Source organism: Sinocyclocheilus rhinocerous, unplaced genomic scaffold (assembly GCF_001515625.1).
Source record: "Sinocyclocheilus rhinocerous isolate Xijiao unplaced genomic scaffold, SAMN03320098_v1.1 scaffold955, whole genome shotgun sequence".
Lineage (NCBI taxonomy): Eukaryota > Metazoa > Chordata > Actinopteri > Cypriniformes > Cyprinidae > Sinocyclocheilus > Sinocyclocheilus rhinocerous.
Window position 1 is genome coordinate 579,834 of NW_015646369.1, and position 15,787 is coordinate 595,620.

General features: G+C 38.3%; 1 protein-coding gene across 1 annotated transcript in view; it reads left to right on the forward strand.

Annotated features, from left to right (window-relative positions):
* The window catches only part of ralgapa2 (Ral GTPase activating protein catalytic subunit alpha 2), a 190,668-nt gene that overhangs the window by 144,963 nt on the left and 29,918 nt on the right, over positions 1-15,787 (forward strand). Inside the window, 4 exon segments of the mRNA XM_016511733.1 lie at positions 3,689-3,812; positions 4,945-5,100; positions 12,371-12,529; positions 14,200-14,231. Coding sequence (XP_016367219.1) covers positions 3,689-3,812; positions 4,945-5,100; positions 12,371-12,529; positions 14,200-14,231 — 471 coding nt within the window.

Consider the following 15,787-nt stretch of genomic DNA (forward strand, 5'->3'; position numbering starts at 1 on the left):
TGGCGTTTCAGGGCTGCCCCCGTATGTGAAAAAAATATTAAACAAATATTAAAGTTTTTTTTTTTTTTTATGAAAATTTTTTTTTATAATAATCAAACTGTTTGTCTTTTCTCTTTATTTCTCTTACAAAAAAACTTTTTCACACGATAATTGTCTTTTTAACGACATCTCGTTATGCGAAAATGTCATTTTAATGAGATAATTATGTAATTTAAACGACATATCCCATTATCATTAGAAGATATGTTGATTTAACGATATAACATCACATTATTAGAAGAAAACGTAGTTTTCACAAGATAATTGTCGTTTTAATGACATAGCATGTCCTTATTACGACATAATTGAGTGGAAAAGATAATGTGTGTGGCAGCAATGCGTCACTGTAGTTTTCTATTTGAATATATTTTTTAAAATAATAGTGAAAACCGTGGAATAATTTATTCCTGTGATGGTAAAGCTGAAATTTCAGCAGCCTTTACTTACTATATTAGAAATAATTCTAATATGCTGATTCACTGCTCCAGAAACATTTCTTCTTATTAATTTCTTCTAATAGATAGATAGATAGTACCTGTGCTCGTCTCATCTGATAATTTGACTAGATCAAGGGTTTTATTTTTATTATAATTTTTTTTTTGTTAATCACAAAGACTCAATAAAACTCTATAAAACATAGTTTTTCTACAAGCATCTTCTGTAGATCAATTCTGAGCCAAAAAAATAATGTCTGTGTTCCATTAATAAGAAAATAATAATGAATAACAGTCTCCAAGTATTTATAGGTTTTTATTCTTTCACTTTGATTGAGTTAGGCTTCAGGACAGGTGGACACTTTCTAAAGTCCCATGTCTTTTGTTTTTGCCATTGTTTTTTTTTTGTTTTTTTATGATTTTTGGATTACTTAAATTACTATGATAATGTTTGAGAGAGGAAGAGCTCTGACAGTTCAAACAATGGTTAAATAATATACTTTCCATAAATCTACTTTTATGGTGCCTTTTTGTTCTTTCTGAATGGAAAAGAGCAGCTTAGACATTCCACTAATGTTCTCTTTTATGTGATTTTGAGTAAGTGGTGAAAATGTTTGAGTATCTTTTTTTTTCTTGAGGGCCTCTTTGCATATCAGAATATATGAGCATGCCACAAAATGTGTGAATATAATTGCATGAGTTCTACATATTTTAGATTTGTTTGTTTATTTATTTATTTTTCTAGAATTGTAATTTTTAATCCCAAGCATTGTTATGATACTATGGGGTCACAGTGTTTACGGTTTTCAGAGTAAACCTGCAGACCTTTTTTTACTTTAGTTGAACTAGGATGGAAGAAAATATTTTAACATTGAAAAAATTATTACAAATTGAGTGATTTCGCCTGTGTCTCACCATTTATCTTTTGGAAAGTTATTCCTGGTTTTTATGACTGTTCCATTTCTTTTTCTCTTCGTAGAAAAAGCTTTCATCTTCTAAAGAAGAACTCCAAGCTCTTGAGAGAGCTGAAGAATTTGGACTCAAGTCAATGGTAAGGGTTTCTGCTCGTTTCTGATGTCCGTGCCTTAAAGTTCCATACAGATAATCACATACCAAGTAAATCAGCGACATGAAAACATAATCGTAACTTCCTGCCTAACTCCTCGGCACTTAACACTAAAAATCAGCAGCAAACAACAGCATGCATTTGGAGAGCTCAATCATGCAGCCTAATGCCAGTCTACAGAGAGTAGCTAAATCCTTTAAAAGCACTATTAAGGAGACATGTCTTAAGACCACTCTCAGATACTCCGCTCCTCATGGCCTAATCCTGCCCATGTCTGGCTGATCACAGCTCCACACTTCTCAGCCAACAGCGATCAATAGGCGCTCAGAGTGGCTAATTACAGAGGCTTATTAAAGAATACCCCCAGGATCGGGCCACCGTTACCCTCCGCATGCATAGCCGGCCCACTCATGGCAACCGCTGACTGAGCATGCCAAACATCACACTGCACGAGCATTACGCTTCCTTAGCAACACTGCTCAAGGAGACACACACGCCTTACACATACACACTGCATACCTTGATTTGATTTATTAGCAAATAGCTTTAAAGTTATACCATTTTTTTTTTTTGCAAAAAGTAATTTAATAAAGCGTGTTTTGATGATAAAACAATAACTGCATCCCAAATGACGCGCTATGCACTTATACACTATGTACTTATGCACTATGTACTGTATTCAACCATGTAGTGTATGAATTTTATAAGGTTATTTTGTCATTAATAATCAGAGTCTGATAGCACCTCGCCCTTCGCGACGTAATTAAATATGATTTCATGAGCACAACAGAGGTCATCCTATTACTTAACTACATGTTTTAAAGAAATCACAACTGTTCTTTAGAGAGAGAATTATTAGCTGAGAGTTAAAATTACAGTTAAAATACATTTCTCAGTTTGTTTACACATTTTAGAGTTGAAAATATGAAGCAAATATATTTTATTTATATATGCAACAATATGCATTTTTTTATAAAAAATAATTAAATGTAAATAACTAAAACAAAAAAAATACAAAGACGTATTTTTAAAAAATCTAAGAAAATTGCAAAAAAATTAATTAAAAGTGATTTTTTTTAAATTAAAAAAAAAAGAAAAAAGAAAACATTCAAGATATTAACAAAAATATATATAGTTCAGTCATGAAACTCTAGATGGCGCATTCTGACGGGGTGTTAATGTAACTGATGATATTCAGAGAGTTAAACGACTTGGCACAAGCTGATTGGTTAATGCTGCATATGCAGCCAATGAGCTTACTGCCTTGCATTTATATGGCTGGCTAGCATTCACTTGAGATTCCTGCAGCGCGCTTTCAGAGTTCTCTGAAACCCTCCACCTTCCCCAGCTCCACCTGTATAGATCTACTACGGGTTATTTTATATGCTATTTGTGCAGCAGCAGCATGTCTTAAATACTCAGGGCACTGTATCACCATATGCATTGGCAGTAGCAAGTTCCTGTACTTGCTTGCAGCAGCAGCAATAATCTACAACTACAGCAATAACCAACAGCAGCAGCAATTCAGCAGCAGCGTAGCAGATCTGTTCCGCCAAGACCAAATACATTAACATTGTCATATCCATCACCATGCTAAAATGTTCAGAGAGTTAAATTCAGTTAAATTTAATTTATGCATTTAGCAGACGCTTTTATCCAAAGCGACTTACAGTGCATTCAGGCTATACATTTTTTATCAGTATGTGTGTTCCCTGGGAATTGAACCCACGACATTTGCGCTGCTAACGCAATGCTCTACCACTGAGCCACAGGAACATTGACATTGAACATTGACAAGGAGAGTTGTCGTGATTTAAATGCTTATGTAGTATCTCAGTATACTAATAGTATTTCAATGATACTAAAATAACACTGATCTAAACTCCATACCCCGTAATGACAAAGCAAAACCAAATTTGTGAACATTTTGCAAATTCATTAAAAAGAAAAAAACTGAACTATTACATGGCATCAGTATTCAGACCCTTGTGCTATGGCATTTCAAATTTTTCGCAGATGCATCCCATTTCGACTTTGAAATGAGATCTCTGCTTTGATTACATACACAGACCACATCAAATATGGTGACACCTCAAATGTCTTGACGTTTAGCATGATGTCAGTTCTTCTTGTGTGTTTTTGCTTCCAGTCGAGAGACGCACAAGATTGCCGTGTTCTACATTGGAGAAGGCCAGGAGGACAAATACTCCATTCTGTCCAACGCAGAGGGCAGTCAGGCCTATGAGGACTTTGTCTCTGGGCTGGGATGGGAGGTGAAATAACACGTCAAATCCACTTAAAGGGATAGTTCACCCAAAAATGAAAATTTGATGTTTATCTGCTTACCCCTAGGGCATCCAAGATGTAGGTGACTTTGTTTCTTCAGTAGAACACATATGATGATTTTTTACTTTAACCGTTGCAGTCTATCAGTCGTATAATGCATGGCAATGGTAACAAAATCTATGAGAGTAAAAAAAACATGCACAGACAAATCCAAATTAAACCCTGCGGCTCGTGACGACACATTGATGTCCTAAGACACGAAACGATCGGTTTGTGCGAGAAACCGAACAGTATTTATATAATTTTTTACCTCTAATACACCACTATGTCCAACTGCCTTGAGCGCGCGCACGGCATCCGGTGCGTGAGGTGTGTACGCGCTCTGGCGTAGTTTACGTTAATGGGTGTGTTGATATCCAGCCGAAGAGCAATCAACCATAACTTCAGGCGAGCAGGCTCAGAAGTTGGGAATACGTGGAAAGTCACCACTCCCGAATGAGTTCGCACAAGAGAACGTAATCTTTTAGTTTTAAGTCGGTTTGAACAATCCGGATAAGCGCAAGTAAGTACCATTTTGATTAGCCGTCGTACCTACAATGACTATGCACTGTGTAAACAATGAGTGACGTATACGCGCGAGAGATCACTTCCGGCGCTTGCGTAAACTACGCCTGAGCGCGTACACACCTCACGCACCGGATGCCGTGCGTGCGCCCAAAGACAGTTGGACATAGTGGTGTATTAGAGGTAAAATATGATATAAATACTGTTCGGTTTCTGGCTCAAAACAATCGTTTCATGTCTTAGGACATCAATGTGTCGTCACGAGCCGCAGGGTTTAATTTGGATTCGTCTGTGCATGTTTTTTTTTACTCTCATAGATTTTGTTACCATTGCCATGCATTATACGACTGATAGACTACAACGGTTAAAGTTAAAAATCATCAAATGTGTTCTACTGAAGAAACAAAGTCACCTACATCTTGGATGCCCTGGGGGTAAGCAGATAAACATCAAATTTTCATTTTTGGGTGAACTTTCCCTTTAATATGTCTGTAGTGAGCTGATGTCATGTCCTGAGACTATCAGAGCATCAGGAAGTTTCTCTCTCTCTTTCAGGTGAATCTGGCCACTCACTGTGGGTTTATGGGTGGTTTGCAGAGAAACGGCAGCACAGGTAGCACAGCACCATATTACGCTACCTCCAACGTGGAGGTCATCTTCCATGTGTCGACTCGCATGCCTTCTGACTCAGACGACTCCATCACCAAAAAGGTAGTTTCAAGCACCTCATTTCCTGCTTGACAAGAACTATACACATAAAAAAAAAAATCTGGTTTTAGATGGGTGGTTTACTGATTGAAAAAGTTGTCTTAAAAAGTCATATTTATGATTTTTAAAGAAGTTGAACAAAATGCCACTGCTTTGTCAGGAGAGCAGGCTTTCCAGTCACTTTACATTCAGAGAGGAATTGAGAAAGAAAAAAGGTCACGCTCTTCAGTTTTAAAATGACCTTATGTTAAACCCACCCTTTTAGTTACTGTTGCTATCGCTATAAAGCTTTCTGCTATTAGCCCTTCTTCTGCCACTGTCACACAGTAAGAGAGAAGCAGTAAAATTGAGTGCATTTATATATCTAGTAATCATATCTAGTAAGGCTGGGCAGTATGTCGAGCTTGTATGATATATCAATATTTTTTTTACAGTAAATGATATGGAATGAGGCAACACTGTTTATATCGATATAAAGTAGTTTGATTGATATAAGGGCATTTGACAAAAAACGGAGGACACCGAGTTAGCTACTGCAGGGAAAGTGCACAATCCAGTTTGTCCTGAACTTATGCTTTAAAAAGCATTATTTTTGTTTTTAGATTGTAATGTTAAAATGTTGGAATGTAATGTCATTTTAACCCTTATTTGCAATCTTTAAAAAAAAAAAATATAGATTTGTTTTAATAAATAATGTTTTTTTTTAATTCAAATAAATTTTTTTTTGAAAATACCAAGATATATACTGTATATCGCAATTCAGCCAAAAAATACCAAGATTATTAGATATGTTTTTTGGCCATGTCTCCCAGCCCTAATATCTTGTCACTGAAATAGTCTGAAATATGCCATGGAAGACTACATTCATGTAAAACTGGACAAAGAAATGTATGATGGAGATTTAGAATTAAAGCACTCACAATAGTCAACTGAAAATACTTGACAAGTAAAGTCACACCAGAGAAACATCACCAATGTGATGTTTATTTAAAGGGGTCCTATTATGCTCTTTTACAAAGTCTTGATTTTGTTTTGGGGGTGTACTAGAACATGCTCTCATGCTTGGTGGTTCGAAAAACGCATTATTTTCTACATAATTTACATTATTAAAATACCTTTCTCCCCAGCCTGGCACAAACGGCTCGATTAGTTCTGGGTTTTAATGAAGGCCCGCCTTTCGAAAAAAACGAAATGTGTTGTGATTGGTTAGCTGTCCCAGTGAAAAAAGTGAAAAAGCATAATAGGACCCATTTAAAAGCAGGTGAGCAAAATCTGCAAATAAATAGTATATAAGACCATATACTATATAAAGCGAAAGTTATTCATAAAACCATTCTAAAACTAGAACTTCTGGGCACAAAAGAAACATTGTACACACACACACACACACACACAAAGTTTTAAGGAAAATATTTTAAAAGGGTCATGAACTGCCTTTGTTTATTTTGTACTGTTCTCTGAGGTCCACTTATAATGTTATAAAGATTTTTACAACAAAAAAAACATCAGAATTTAGAAGTAATGGGCTATTTACTGCCCTGTTTTGACCCCCCTCATCAGACCGCTCTGTTTGAATATGCGTGGTGGATTGTAGACTCGGAAGTAAATGTCCACTGGCTAATAGTTGTGTATGTTTGACAGCCTACATCCTTCACAGATGGACGTTGCTGTGATTTAGGTTAAAAACGCATACATTTTTTATGCGGGGGTTCCCTAAAACCAAAATTTTATGAGAATACTGCAACACAAATGTTTGCTTACCCTTAGAAACACTGTTATTTGGTTTAAAATGGTGATTTAATGACTGCAGTTGGTCGTACAGACTCGACAGCAGGTGAGTGGCACGCGTGTAGAGCGTGACTTTTGGAGCGTGCTGCTGATTGCACGGCTCTGTCAGACCGCTGAGAGCTGTGAGGCCGTGTCGTCAGCGAGGGAGCCGAGCATGTGCAGGTTTAGTAACAGCTCTCTCTCTCTGGACTCCTGCACGCGCTGTGACCGGGGCCCCGATCCGCACATTAACTCACGCCGCAAGGGCCAAAGGCCTGCCGGATACCAGCAGGGCCCTGCTATCGAATTCCGCCCGTGTCGGCGGGACGGCGATCGACACGCGTTAGCAGGTTAACGCTGGCAAAATGAGCCGGTAGGAACCTGCTTAGTTTGAGCGCTCAATCCGATCATGCACAGGCCTGCAGAGAGAAAAATTCATCAGGCTCCCGGACATTGAAGCCTCTCACAGTCAGAGCTCATATTAGCCCATCTCAGCCACACTCCGCTTCCTCCGTTCAGTGTAGGGAGGGAGTGTGTGTGCCGCGAGCCGTGCTCGATTCATTTTGGCCATCAGGCCCTGTAATTGCAGCGCTCCCGCTCTGGCAGCGAGAGAGGGCGACTGTTCGGCGGCACGTGTGTGGGGAGGGGTGAAAGGGCTATTTTATCAGCCACAGGCAGACAGGAAGTAATTCCTCTAATTTACAAATGCAACTTTCAGAGGTAGCGAGAGAAAAGAAGGGTGAAGAGCCGACAGCAAGGAAAGCAAAGAGAGAAAAAGAGTAGAATTCCTGAATCCAATTGAGTGCTGGGGGGCAGAACGGAGCAGAGCAGCTGGCTGGGCTAGTAATGCAGTTACTGGGAGGGTGTTGCCACGCGAGGCCACGGTGTCAGGAGGCAGCCGGTCATCCAACCACACACACACACACACACTCTTTTGTTGCAGAGGGAAAGACGCAGCTTCTTTACAAGGCAGCGTTTAGGCTTGAGGGCATTTCTTGCTTTGCTCAGTGTCTGTGTGTTTACAGTGTGCATGTGTATGTCATGCTCTACACATGGTTCTTTCAAGAACTGTTCATTGAAAGGTTCTTTGGGAACCTAAAATGGTTCTTCTGTGGCATCACTGTGAAAACCTCCTTTTGGAACCTTTGTTTTTAAGAGCGTACACACATGGGTTCTCTTTGCTTAACCGTTCCATTCCGTGCCGATCCGGGCCAGTCAGCACGGATACGGTTTCATTTTCCACTGTGGTGCTGATAACGGAGCTCTTTGGAATGGTATACAAATGCGTCAGTCGTTGCCTTGGTAACGCAAGTGTAATGTAAACAGCGATATGGACGATGATCACATATTTCTGTTTTTGGGACTCCTTTTTTAGCTGATATTTACTTTGTTAAATAACAGAAAAAAGGACACAACTCTTGACGTGAAAAATCAAATAAACAGAAGGCAACGACGGGTATACCAACAAATGCTGAGGGGATATGCATGCCCAAATATCAATAAGAGCAAATACATTTTTTTCTTTTTTATATTGAACGTAGTGTAGCTGTTTATTTGGCTGTTTGATCAAGTAGCGCGCTTCCGCTTAGCCAGCTATGGAGAAACTGGTAGCCAGGCAACAGAGTGGCGACATCCCGCACACGCACTCTACCATCTATGTTCCTGTGGCTCAGTGGTAGAGCATTGCATTAGCAGCGCAAAAGGTCGTGGGTTCGATTCCCAGGGAACACACGTAAAAAATTTATAGCCTGAATGCACTGTAAGTCGCTTTGGATACAAGCGTCTGCTAAATGCATAAATTATAATTAATTATAATTATTATTATAATTACCAGCACGGCTCAGGCACGGTAGCTAACCGGGCCGAGAACCGTTTGTAATCGTACCAGGCTCACGTGAAAATACAACTGGAACCGTACCTGACAGTTCTTAGAACCGTTCGGCCCGATAGTGGAAAGGCGGCTTAATATTCTCATAGTTTTGTGTTTGCTAATGCAAATGACTCTATTATTATTGCTCATACTCAAAGTATTGGACAATCCTTAGCCTTAAACAATCACATCTTAATTAAAGGGGTTGTTGACTGTTTTTTTTTTTATAGGCTTGATTGTGTTTATGGGGTGCAGTCTAACATGTTTTAATGCTTCGTTTGTTAAAAAACGCATTATTTTTCACATTGATCAAATTTAAGGCGGTAAAAAGTCCTATCTTAAATGAAAAAAGTCTAAATGATCATTTTAGAGGTCTTAAATGCGGGGACAGAAAACGTGGTAATGCGACTACATAAAACTTCAAACGCCATTCAGATGGCATTCATATCCTCCTAGGAAGTTTGTCTTTACAAGCTAGGAGGTAATAATTGCAATGTTAGGTGCATTTAAGTCACTGGCTGGAGCAGGATGGCGATATACCTTTTCTACATAAAAATACTTTTTTAAAGGGATGGTTCACCTAAAAACGAAAATTCTGTCAGTAATTACTCACCCTTACATCGTTCCAAACCCATAAGACCTTCGTTCATCTTCGGAACACAAATTAAGATATTTTTGATGAAATCCGAGAGCTTTCTGACCCTCCATCGACACCACTGGAACTACCACATGCAAGGCACAGAAATTAAACATCGTTAAAATAGGCCATGTGACATCAATGGTTCAACCATAATTTTATTAAGCTAAGAGAATACCTTTTGTGTGCAGAGAAAACAAAAATAGTGACTTTATTCAACAATTTCTTCTCTCTTCTGTCAGTCTTTGACATGCATTCACAACAGTACCACGACACATGCGTGTGTTGCTGCTGACGCAGGAGCCGGCGTTTTGACATAGAACCCTGGTGCGCTGCACCTTGTTTGCAAGCAGAGGAATGCACACGCATGTGTCGTGGTACTCTCGTTAACACACGTCAAAGACTGACACGGAAGAGAAGAAATTGTTGATCAAAGTTTTTTTTTTTTTTTTTTTTTTTTTTGTATTTTTGTGAACCACTGATGTCACATGGAATATTTTAACGATGTCCTTACTACCTTTCTGGGCCTTGAATGTGGTAGTTCCATTGGTATCTTTGCAGAGTCAGAAAGCTCTTGGATTTCATCAAAAATATTTTAATTTGTGTTCTGAAGATGAACGAAGCTCTTACAGGTTTGGAACGACATGAGAGTGAGTAATTAATGACAGAATTTTCATTTTTGGGTGAACTATCCCTTTAACCAAAAAAAAAAATAATGTGAATAAATATGCTTTTTTTTTCTTAAAAAAATTATAATTTCTGCAGGCTCACGGTTTGTAATCAGTGAATACTGTAGAGTTATCCCAAGCGATTTCTTGTGATCTACTGTTGATAGGTTGTTACAATGTCTACTTCATGTTTTTTTTGTATTTTAATGATGCAAATGTTTTTTTTTTATCTCTCTTATTTTATATCCCTCATCTCATTGAATGAACAGCTGGCTATAGTAAAGCATAGGCACTTCAGAATAACAATATATATTCTTAATATATATGTATTTCAGGTTTGTTTCTAATTAAAAAGTCTTGCATCATGTTGTCATAAGAAAAATCCCAAAGCCTTTCATTGGTGGAAGAACCTGAGCCATATCTGGAGACCAGCGCATGAGAAGGTTTTAGAGATGGACTCTATTGGCATGTGTGGGAAAAATCCACCAACCACCCAGAATAACCTAGCAACCGCATGGAACATTTTAGCAATGCATAGCAACCACCCACAACACCTTCACAGGCGCTCTACTTAAGCCTATTCTAAAGTTCAGGTTTCTTAGAAGTCTGCGGTCTTTAACATCTGCTCCCTTTCATTGAGAATGGCATCTGGCGTATGTGTACAATGTGTTGTGTATTTCCTCTCTCCGCCCAACCTGTTTACATGCCGCCAATTCTTCTGCTGACTCTCCAAATGGATCGGTATGCACCGACCCAATCAGCTTGTTGTGGATTTGTTTAATTTTAGCCCATTAGCATAATTAAGGGCTTATGGGGAAATGTGGTAATTGCATTTTTGGTGACGAGGACATGTTTTGGTAATGGCTTATTAGGCATGGGTACATCGGCAGATGTTTAACGACCCATTGAGAGGCGCTCGCTTAAGGCCACGCCGTCGCAGCGACATGCTTCCAAGACTCCTCTTTTTTGATTACAGAGGTCACTTTAATTTCTCACCATTTTGGTAATGGTGAGAAAGCTTTGATCACAGCAATAGATTACATTTTAAAATATATTCAAATAGAAAACAGTTATTTTAAATAGTAAAAATCTTTCACAGCATTACTGCTTTTGCTGTACTTTGAATCAAATAAATGCAGGCTTCGTGAACAGAAAAGACTTCTTTAAAAAACATTAAAAATCTTACGGTTCAAAAACTTTTGACTGATAGGCTATACATATATTACAGAAATGTTATATTGTAATGTTATATATACATATATATTACATTTCTGTCCCCCTCACTTCTGAAATGATGGCTACGCCCCTGATTCGTGACACACAAAACTTATCAGATTTGCATGAATGACTTTATATCTGAATCTCTGAAGGGAACTGACTGTTTTATAGCATTTTCTGTTCATCTTACCTCCATATAATACCTAAAAGTAGTGTTCATAAATGCAGTGTTATTTGAAAACCACATTGCTACTGAAACAACGTGTAGTTCAATTCAAATATCGTAATTTTTCAAAGTGATTTTTTCGGCCATTAAATGTTGATGATTAACTGTTTGATATTTGGAAATCTCAAGATTATTGCAAGATTATCAGCATTAACAGAAGTCGTCATTCTGCCTGTCATTTCCAGAATGCTCTCTGCTCTCTAGATATCTGAATCAGAACTGACTCATACTAGAACCAATTTCCACTGGTTATTGTTTCAGCGTCTCCTGTCTGAATATAAAAGCCTTTACAGGATTGTTGGCTAGTAGTAGCACATCTCTGAGCCCACTGCTCTGATATACAGTGTTCCTCATGTACAACATTAAACAAATTATTTTAAAAATTTGCTGGTGCTTCAACATATTAATCAGACTCTCAGCACCCATGTATTTCATGTTCCTGAGGTCCCAAAAATTAGCTTCCGAAAAATGCATTTCCTACAAATGTGTATATTTTTATGTAAAATGAAGATCTGTCCAATTTTCTGGCTAAAGTCAATTTGTTTAAATGATTGAAACATAATGAACCCAATTTCTGTAGCTCATTTAACTTCAGATTGAAAATTCCCGAAATAATTTCAGCTGTTATGTACTAAAATAAATGTACAGTCTTTCTTTTCTTTCTGGAATTATTGTTGATCATGAAGAAAACATAGAGGTTTGTGAGATTGAGTCTTATTTTTTGATGCCCACGGTCTTTCTAAGAATTTGTTTTTCAATACATATGCACTGTGAAAACGATTGTCTGTGATTGTTTTTGCCCTCATGATGTTTCTGACTAATGTTGACAGTATTTTATTGGTTTGCATGTCAGATTTATTGATGCTTTTGCCTCTGGTTGGTCATAGCTTCGTCACTTGGGAAACGATGAAGTGCACATCGTGTGGTCGGAGCACACGCGGGATTACAGACGAGGAATCATTCCCACCGACTTCGGAGATGTCCTCATCATCATCTACCCCATGAAAAACCACATGTTCTTTGTTCAGATCATGAAAAAACCCCAGGTACGTGAAGATAATGACATTACGTTACATTAAAAACCACAGCCGTCCACCATAACTCACCAGATTTTCATGTATTACGTGAAATGCCTCTCCCGAGGAGTCTTAAGATCTTCGTCAGGATGTGCGATGTTTCGCTGATTGTCAGGAGATGTAGATTGTGGCTGGAAGGGCTGGATGGTATCTCTTCCTGTCTGTTCTCTGAAAGCACTAATGCTGGAAGTCCATTACTGCACTGTCGGCACGCCACTCTCATCGCGGTCAAGCTGCCTTTCTTTACAATAATGATCAGCTGGCTGATTTCCAAATAAATAACAATATGCTCACAATATGTTGATTTGACAGGAAATCATTTTGGCATCCGAGAAGAAAGTGCCAAGTGATATTTTATTTATTTTTTATTTCTTTGAAAGAAGTCTCTTCTGTGCACCAAGACTACATGTATTTGATCAGAAATACAGTAAAAATTATAATATTGTGAAATGTTATTTATAATAACATTTTTCTATGTGAATATATTTTAAAAAGTAATTTATTCCTGTGAAGCAAAGCTGAATTTTCAGCATCATTACTCCAGTCTTCAGTGTCGCATTAACCTTCAGAAATAATTCTAATATGCTGATTTGCTGCTCAAGAAACATTTATACTTTTTATCAATTTGAAAACAGTTGGGCTGCTGAATATGTTTGTGATACTTTTTATTTATTTATTTATTTCCAGGATAAATAGAAAAATATATTTGCTAAATAGAAAGTTCAAAAGAACAGCATTTATTTGAAATAGAAATCATTTGTAACAAATGAGGTAATTACAAAATATAATTCTAAATATATTTATTGACACTTTTGGTCAGTTCTAGCCATCTTTGTTGAATAAAAGTTTTGCTTTCTTTCTTTTTTTTCTTTTTTCTTAAAAAAAAAAATCATACTGACACCAAAACAATGAATGGTAGTGTGGGTAAGTGTGAAAAACGGTTGCCTGATGACATTAATTTTACAGATTAGCGTAATCTATTTTGACAGTCAGGTATTCCTATAGCACTGTGTATTAAGTTTATTTAACACCTATAGTGATATGCGGAACAGATCATAAGTAGATATTGCCGCATCATGTCTGATTTTTAATTCTGCTCTTTCTTTTTTGTCTGCAGTGATATTGCGTCAGTGTGATCATTATTGTGAGTGGGTGGGTGTGTGACTGTTAATTGTCTCTGGTGAATAGGGTGTGAAAGGCCATTAAGGATATTCTGCTTTCACAGCTTCCTGCAATGACTTGATCTGTCTCTATGAATAATTGATCTGCTTTTGGGTGCTGCTTCTACACCACCGTCTCTTATCTGTCCGTCACAAGAACATCTGCTCGACAGAAAAGTGTGTGTGTTTCTCTCGCTCACTCGTTCTCTGATTTTACAAGCTTTTTAAAAGCGAGGAAAAGAGGGAACACCCCGTCCCCGCGGTGATACCGGTATTACCGCTGTTGTCACACGTCGATTAACCGGTGGGAAAATTTCCTCACCGTCACAACCCTAATGTGAAAGCGGCCCAGAATGGAATGGTCAGATTGAGTGTGGCTCGAACCGTTTACACTCTCATCCAAAAACAGATCTGCATCACACATCAGGGGGGAAAAACACTGCAGTGTGAATCTAGTACTCTTTCTTCTCTCTCTCACAGTCTGTCGCTCAGAACAATGACCTTGCCTCGCAGTATGAGAGATGTCTGTTTTTGTGCGGAGATTAAATCTTCTCTGGAGTTTTCTGCTTCACAATGGTCGGGGTCCCTGCAATCTTCCCGCTTGTTGTGCTTGGTGCTCCAGCGTAATTAGTTGAATATTTCTTCAAAGCGAGTCCTCGTGCTCCCTGCACTGGCTGATAAAAGCAGGTGTCTCTCTCTGGCCCTGCCGCAGAGACGGAGGGGCCTCCAGCAGGCTACACCATCACTCAGCTCTAATTGGATGGGTTTTGGTCAAATGACCACCAGCGCTTGGCATGGGGCACTGCAGTCCACCCCCGTGCCCTGCGCTGTCCCACACCCTTGCCTTCTATAGTCCTTGTATGCAGGTGAATGTTCAGAGCTCATATATGGATCTCTATCCGGCTCTGGGATTATGCTTTTCCAAAGGGCTTAGCTTGAATGGAGAATCCCGCTCCTGCTGACACCTTTCACATTGCGTATAATGTGTCGTGATTATTGATTCATCAGCTGCTGCGAGTTTGAAGTGGGCCATGCTGAAGCCCTGCGCAGGGAAACTTAGGATATATTACAAGATCAATAAATGAAGAAAATGCATCTTCAGCTGATACTTGAGCCTTTTGTTCCTTCATGTTCTCACTCTTGTTGACATTCTTCATATTGCTCAGGAGCAGATTGGGCTCTCTTGAAGGGATTTTTCACACACAAATGAGAATTCAGTCATTGTTTACTCACCCCGGTGTTGTTCTAATGCCGTATGACCTTTGTTTTTCACACCACAAAAGGAGAGATAAAAAAAATAATGTCCCGCTTGCAAGCTTCAAAAAAGAGGCAAATATCGTCACAGAATGATGCCATGTCAAACTTAAATACACTAGACTCAAGCCAGCTGATTTTTTTTTACATCATTTACATTGTCCGTTTAACTGTTTACATCATTTACATTATGACTAAAAATGAAGGGAGTGGGTGCATATGACCATGTTTGTTAGCTGCTGAACATTTACAGCTCCCTGTGATGTTTTGGTGTTCTATGTGATTACATTGCCATATATCACAAATACTACAGCAAGTCAAGGCCTGTTCAGCACAAAAATTCAGTCTTGATTTCCGCATGTGATTTGTCTTTTCAGACCGTTTAGTAAAAAACGGCAGATAGCTGAATGAAATTGCAGATTCACAAAGCGCTATGTAACTTTCTGACACTTGCTTGTCATGGAGAAGAAAGGAAGTCGAACATTATTTACACGTTTTCAAACAGCCTTTTAGGTTTTTGTGTTTGCTATTATGTATATCAGATAACACCAATACATGAATACAAAAATGAGACGCAGTTCCAGGTTCTTCCTCTGCTGTTCACTGTCACTTAGCAGAATACTCAGAATTTGCTTAAAGGGGTGCTATTATGCCTTTTCACTTTTTCAACTTTAGTTAGTCTGTAATGTTGCTTTTTGAGCATAAAAAAAGATCTGCAAAGTTACAAAGCTCAAAGTCCACTTCAAAAAGAGATATTTTATTTAACAGAAATCACTTTTCAAAAACTACAACGAACGACTTGTTTGGACTACAA